A 7,033-nucleotide genomic window follows, 5' to 3' on the forward strand; every position below is an offset into this window, starting at 1 on the left:
AAAACATAGCATATATGACTATATGAGTAACAATGCGAATGAAAATGGTTGAATACTACGTAAATTAGTTTGAGCAAAGTCTAATCTTATAATTATACATTAAAAAAAACATTTTGATGTTTAGAAAACTGCGCAAATTCGAAAATACATTTATAAAAAATAACTATAACACGTTTTGTAACTGAAGTTACTTTAAGTAAGTATATAATTAATTGGAGTAACTTTAAGTAAGTATATAATTAATTTAATTCAACTGAATATAGTAAATAAATGATAATTAATTAGTAACTATGGGCCTACGATTTCAACTAAATATAGTAATAGTGAATCATAGAATTGTGGGCTTGAGATTGTTGGGCTCCGTCAAAAGTCCACAACAAAACGTGGACACTATACTATTACCAACACACGCGCACCAGTTGCGCGTAAAGCGCGTGTATCCAAAACGCGTAGACTAAAACCCACCGAAAACGCTATTTTTTAGCCTAATTACGTTTTCTAAAAGAACCCGGCGCGTGAAACAAAGGATGTAACGTTTTGTATTGGTTTGTTTTGTTTTAATTTTGAATCCACTTTTTAGTATTATATAGACGTGTTTTAGACGATCCATGATTTTTTGATTCATTTTAGTATCTTGTAGTTGTACATAATTTCTTGTAATCACTGGATTCTTGTTATTTAGTATTTTTATTCAATAAACATCTAAAGAGACTTTTTTTTGCTGGTAAAGGAATCTATGATTATGAACTGTGATGCTTCTCTCAAGTACGGAGATAAGAACTTTCAGCAAACTCTTAGACACAAGAAATTTAAAGTTAAATAAGAAGACTTTGACAGATTTAGGATCACTTGTTTGGTTGGTGAGTTTCCTAAACATCTAGATAGATTTTTACGTTTTGGTAATGGCCCCCATTGAACAAAATTTAAAGCACCTCCTCTATAACCAACATGATTATATTTAGGAGAAGATCCTGAAGAGGAAACCACCATGTGTGGCGAAGAAGGGAGCAAAGACGAGAGACTCCACAGCCATTAGCTTGATCAATATGTTAAGCGATGGTCCTGATGTATCCTTCAACGGGTCCCCAATTGTGTCGCCTATCACCGCTGCCTTGTGTGGCTCTGACCCTTTTGGTCCTAAGCTCCTCGCGTGCTCTGATGCACCCGCCTGCGCTTATATTTTAGCAATCATTAAATTTCTCTCATTTTTATTTTTTTTCAGGTTTTAATTCACTCATCTCTCAAAAGGCTTACTTACCTCAATGTACTTCTTGGCATTGTCCCAGGCTCCACCAGTGTTTGATGCAAATATCGCAATCTGTTCAAATACTCCCAACATCTCAATAATATGTAAAAGCAAAGAGAAGAAAACCGGAACCTCGCAAGTTTACTGGTTCATTACCTGAACTCCGGAGATAAGGGAGCCAGCGAGGACACCAGAGAGGGTCTCAACGCCGAAAAAGAAACCGACAATCAGAGGCGTTAGCATGACGAGGCAACCGGGAGGAATCATTTCCTTGATGGAAGCATCGGTTGAGATCTTAACGCAGGTTGCATAGTCAGGTTTTGCAGTACCTTCCATGAGTCCCGGAATGGTGTTGAACTGTCTTCTCACTTCTTCAACCATCTTAAGAGCTGCACTTCCAACGCTCTTCATCGTCATTGCAGAGAACCAATAAGGAAGCATTGCTCCAACAAGAAGCCCAATCACGACCTTTGGAGTCAACACATCCACTGTTTGTATTCCTGCTCGGCTCACAAATGCACCAAACAGAGCCAATGACACTAAAGCAGCTGAACCGATCGCAAATCCCTGTCATAAAAAGTCACACAAGTTTGAGCTCTGGGGCTATATACATTGTATTAACACTGAGAAGGAGGAGGTACTGTTATGATATACCTTTCCAATAGCAGCAGTAGTGTTTCCAGCCGCATCAAGAGCGTCAGTTCTTTCTCGGATGCGGTGGCTCATGCCAGCCATCTCGGCAATACCACCAGCGTTGTCACTGATTGGACCATAAGCATCAATTGCCAAACCAGTTGCAATGGTACTTAGCATCCCTAGAGCAGCTACAGCTACACCGTACATTGCAGCAAAGCTGAAGCTAACAAATATACTGACAGCAATCGCAAAGATTGGAATTATGACGGATTTGTATCCAAGAGCAAGCCCAAATATCACGTTGGTGGCTGCTCCGGTTCTGCATGAATCTGCCACGTCTTGCACAGGGCTGCCAAAGCACACAGAGACGTCACCTTGTCATCAAAAAAGCCACAGAGAGACAGAGAAAGAAACTGGCAACCAAATGGAGACAAAGTGATCTCTTTACCTGTATGCATTGCTCGTGTAGTATTCAGTAACAAAGCCGATAATGAGTCCAGCCCAAAGACCAACGGCAACACATAGAAATAGCTCCCTGCAATAATCAAAGTACTTAAATAAATCTTTGAAAGGCGTTCACATAGAAGCAAATGCAACTAATTGAGAATCTTACCAGTTTTTCACAACTTTCTGTGTACCAAAGTTGAAGATGGTAAAAGAAGATGGTAACCCAATCCAGGACACTAGAGCGATCCCAACAGTCATGATAACCGTAGAAATGATAAGCTGGTTTTTCAAAGCCGGTTCAATCTCCTTGACTGCCTTAATCTCAGAGATATCGGTGGCAAAGAGGGTAGTGATCAAACAAACCAAGATTCCCATTGAACTGATGAGCAATGGGAACAACATGGCAGTAAAATCATGGTTGTTTCCAAAAGACGAGATAGAAGCAACAACAAGTGCAGCACAAGATGATTCAGCGTAAGATCCAAAGAGATCAGAGCCCATCCCAGCAATGTCACCAACATTGTCACCAACATTATCAGCAATCACCTGTGAAGCATAACAACTTAGTTAACCTCCTGAAAAGAGTCTCACCCCATAAATTTTGATAAAGAGGAATCGGCTTACAGCTGGGTTTCTAGGATCGTCTTCTGGAATATTCCTTTCTACTTTGCCCACAAGGTCAGCACCAACATCAGCGGCCTTAGTGTAGATCCCACCACCAACTCTACCAAAGAGGGCCATGGAAGATCCACCAAGGCCATAACCAGTGATAGACTCAAAAAGGCCTTCCCAGTCATCACCGTAGTAAATCTTGAAGAGATTGATAGTAATGTAAAGCACCAAGAGACCGTTTGCAGCGAGAAGGAAACCCATCACAGCACCAGACCTGAATGCAACGATGAAGGCCTTTCCTACACCTCTCCTTGCCTCCAAAGTGGTTCTAGCATTGGCATAAGTGGCAATCTTCATCCCGAGAAAACCAGAGAGGACTGATGTCACTGCGCCGAGGACGAAGGAGATGGTGCTGAAGACAGCAGTAGCAAGAGCAGGCTTGCATGTTCTCGTCTTGTCGTAAGTACAAGGCTGGCTCTTGGTGCTGAATCCCTCGACAGAACCGAGGAAGAGAAAGATAATGGCGGCGAAGAAGACCATGAAGACACCAACATATTTGTACTCGGTGAACAGAAAAGAGGTTGCACCTACACACACAAAACATTGGGAAAAGCAAAATGTCAAATCAAATGACTCGTTTGATAAACAATTCAAAGCTGCTTGAGACTAAACAAAGACAACAAATAAGTTCAAAACCATCCTCCTCCTTCTCTAAGTAGCAATTTAGATTAACAACACGTGGGAGGCACGTGTAACAACAACACTCGAAGCTATGCAGTATGCACTACCAAACCAAATCCAAAACTAGATATATACATCTTTGGAACTGGAAAGATCCGAACTTGAAGAGTTAAAAAGACTAAAGTTTGGATTTTTTTCATCTTTCCGAAAGTGACAATTCCAGATGAATTTTTTACTTTTATCCCACCAACCAACGAAGACAATTTGTTCTCTTAATAAAACAGAGCAGATCTAAAGAAGAGAGAGAGAACCGTAAAAGATCTAAACATGGATGTCTGACCTTCGGATATAGCGGTCTGTATCTCAGCGCACTTAGCCACGACGCTCTGATCGTTAACACCTTCCTCTTCCTCGATCAAGTAATCCCCGTGTCCATTCGTACCATCTTCGGTAGAAGAAGGATCGCTACGATCGGCGGTGAGTTTCACGCAAGAGACAACATACCACTGGAAAAGCGAGAACACGATACCCACGACGGCGCAGACCGGGACCAAAATCTCCGTCCAAAGCTCCGGTAGCAACGCCTTCGCCGACATCGCTCTCCAGAATCCGTACGCAAATCAAAGAGAAAAAGAGAGAGAGAGATTGATATGCTTTGGCGAGAGAGATGAAGAAGATGAAGTTGGAGAGGAAGTGAAGCAACTCGGTGGCATCGTGTCGTTTTATAAACAAGTTAGAAGAAGAAGAAGAAGAGTCCTGTCTTGTTTGCTCCCATTGGGATTACCTACGCTTATGTCCACGGTTTCTTACTCTACACTGACTTATATGAACCATTCAATTTTTAATCCAACGACTTGTAACGTGTTAATTAGTCTTGAAGAATTTATCGCGGTGGATAGGCTTTATTGCCACGTCACATACACGTGGCTTAGACTCACTTAATAAATTTAAAGTTTGGCCTTCTAATATATATATATTTTTTCTTCTCATAGAGTGGACAGAAAAAAAAAAAAAATTGGTCTATTTTGGTTTCAATCCTGCCAATGAGATCTCTATTTGAGGATGGATAGGTTTGCTGATTTTGGAAAATCAAAATATGTTCTGTTTAGTATTAGTCAGATAAACACGGAAAAAAGGAAACAAATCAACTATTTCCATTTAAGTTATAGAACCTTTTATAATAAGTCAATGTGAATAGCATAAAAGTGGTAAGTCTAGTCATCACGTGGCGGTGGCTCGACGTTTACATTCATACGATGATATAAGGGTCACGCAAAGCAGATTCGAGTATAGCGAGAAGATTAGGTAAGCTGCCTCCCAATCAGAGCCGATTCTCGAACGGATCAAGACGGTACAGAAGCGGTAGGATCACCATTGGTACGTCTGAATGACTCCACAACCAGCCCGCCTCTGTCGTTGGAGTCAGGAGACAGCTGGCGCCATTGGATGCAGCGAGGCGGCGAAAGGAAGCAAGCGACTAACATACAGAGTGGAAAGAGAGAGAGGGAGATTGGGAATTGAGTTTGGTCATATGGAAACATGTTTTTACGAATGAAACCAGAATTGGAAATATTTGTTTAACGACGCATTTCGTAATATCGGCTTATCATTTCTAGACGTTAACATCATATATATGATACTAATAGATAAAGAAATTTAATCAATGGACAAAATCCATCATTCTATAGTAAAAATGTAAATTAATATTTACTATGTCTACTTCCACCCAAAACTCTTTCAACGACATTATCTTTGGTCCATATTCTAATTATGAGATGAGCTCTATAATATTATCTCCAAGCCACATCGATTGTTTGGTATTTGCGCAAAAATCATAGATTCATAATACTACTACGATTAAGAAAAAAATAAGAAGATACATCTCAGAATCATATTGTATAACATCAAAGAACAATAAAAATTTCAGAATACAAAGGATATTGCAAAACAAACAATTGATTCCTTATCTTCAAATTAAGTTAGTAAGTAACATACAATAATTGAGCATACGATGATGATGAATTGATGATGTTCCGAAACAAGTTGGTTGAAGTGATTTGTTTGGTGGTTAAGTATTTGACATAGGCTGTCGCAATATCAATAAGTCGAAGAAACAACAACTAAAACTAATCCTAGTCTTTACACGATATTATATATATTATTGGTATATCAGATCACCAAATTTTGGTATATTACGAATTAAATACGAGCAGTAATCAGATAACCCTCTTTTTCCTTTTGATCTAAAGTTGATTATCCATATATCTTTAAATTAAGAAAACTAAAGCTGCTATTATATATTTATAAAATAGCGTCAGACACAATAATTGGCGTAGAAATAAGTAGTGTCTACAACTTAAAATTTTGGATTTGACTATACTGATTTTTTTTTTTTTTAATATTTATGTTCATATGTATAAACAAATAAAATTCAACTTTGCCGGAAAGAAAAAACAATACTAGATCATGAGCATAGAGTTTTTAACCAGATCTGTGAACACGGACGGAGACAGATGAGTTTGTCAAAGTCAACGGATAGAAACGGTTACAAAAGGATCGAATGAGAGAGAGACACGTGGCAAGAGTAGCTGAATTTAAGCAAGGGATGATCTCATAATCTTGACCAAACCACCAATGGAAAGCTTAATCAATACATCATCATCTAATCCGGTGGTGCGTGGGAGCAGTAAATGCGTAATAACTCTGTATTTTGGATCCATAAAATAACAAAAACTGGGGAGAGGGGGTGAAGTTTCCAACAAAATCTCTGACTCGATTCAGTTTTTTCTATTAATCAATCAAATCGTTCCCATTCCTTCCTTCCTTTATATCCAGCTTTTTTATTTTATCCTCAACGATCTTCTTCTTTAAATAAATACCTAGAGAAGATAAAACAAGAAAGCCATTATTCATTCACCTTTACCAAGAACAAAGAAAACAATGGCAAAAGAAAGTGGTTATATTGGATCAATCGATCAAGGAACCACCAGCACCAGATTCATCATTTACGATCATGATGCTCGTGCCGTTGCTTCTCATCAAGTCGAGTTCACTCAGTTCTATCCCGAAGCTGGGTATTAAAACCAATCTCTCTCTCTCTCAACCTTCTTTGTTTGTTTATATCATCCTTTCTTTCATGTATTCATTTGTTGCTTATGGACAAGTACTAGATCATGAGACTTAATTCTTTGTGCGTATTTCCAAATTATTACATTCTCGGATCTCTGATTGATCTGTCCGTATTTCAGTTTTGGGACTTGTTGTTTTATTTGTCCTCATCTCCAAGATTCATGGATCAGTAGTCTCGCTATAGTCGAAATCAATTTGAATGACTTCTCTTGTTTTGTGGTATCTCTAGTTGTTTTTTCATATTGTCTTGTGATTTTTTTTTTTTTTTTTTTGGGGGGGAAC

General features: G+C 38.8%; 2 protein-coding genes across 2 annotated transcripts in view; one reads left to right on the top strand and one right to left on the bottom strand.

The window, feature by feature from the left end:
• Positions 738–4,365, bottom strand: LOC104703395 (pyrophosphate-energized vacuolar membrane proton pump 1-like). The gene is made up of 8 exons (XM_010419402.2): positions 3,963–4,365; positions 2,954–3,528; positions 2,496–2,875; positions 2,331–2,417; positions 1,901–2,231; positions 1,403–1,813; positions 1,259–1,318; positions 738–1,168 (listed from the first exon to the last, which is right to left on the bottom strand). The coding sequence occupies exons 1-8, from the start codon at positions 4,216–4,218 to the stop codon at positions 959–961; spliced, it is 2,310 nt and encodes a 769-aa protein (XP_010417704.1). The 5' UTR covers positions 4,219–4,365; the 3' UTR covers positions 738–958.
• Positions 6,305–7,033, top strand: part of LOC104703397 (glycerol kinase) — a 3,151-nt gene continuing 2,422 nt past the window's right edge. The window contains exon 1 of the mRNA XM_010419403.2: positions 6,305–6,696. Coding sequence (XP_010417705.1) covers positions 6,563–6,696 — 134 coding nt within the window. The 5' untranslated portion in view covers positions 6,305–6,562. The remainder of the gene's footprint in view (positions 6,697–7,033) is intronic.

This window comes from Camelina sativa, chromosome 7 (genome assembly GCF_000633955.1).
Source record: "Camelina sativa cultivar DH55 chromosome 7, Cs, whole genome shotgun sequence".
In the NCBI taxonomy this organism is placed as follows: Eukaryota; Viridiplantae; Streptophyta; class Magnoliopsida; order Brassicales; family Brassicaceae; genus Camelina; species Camelina sativa.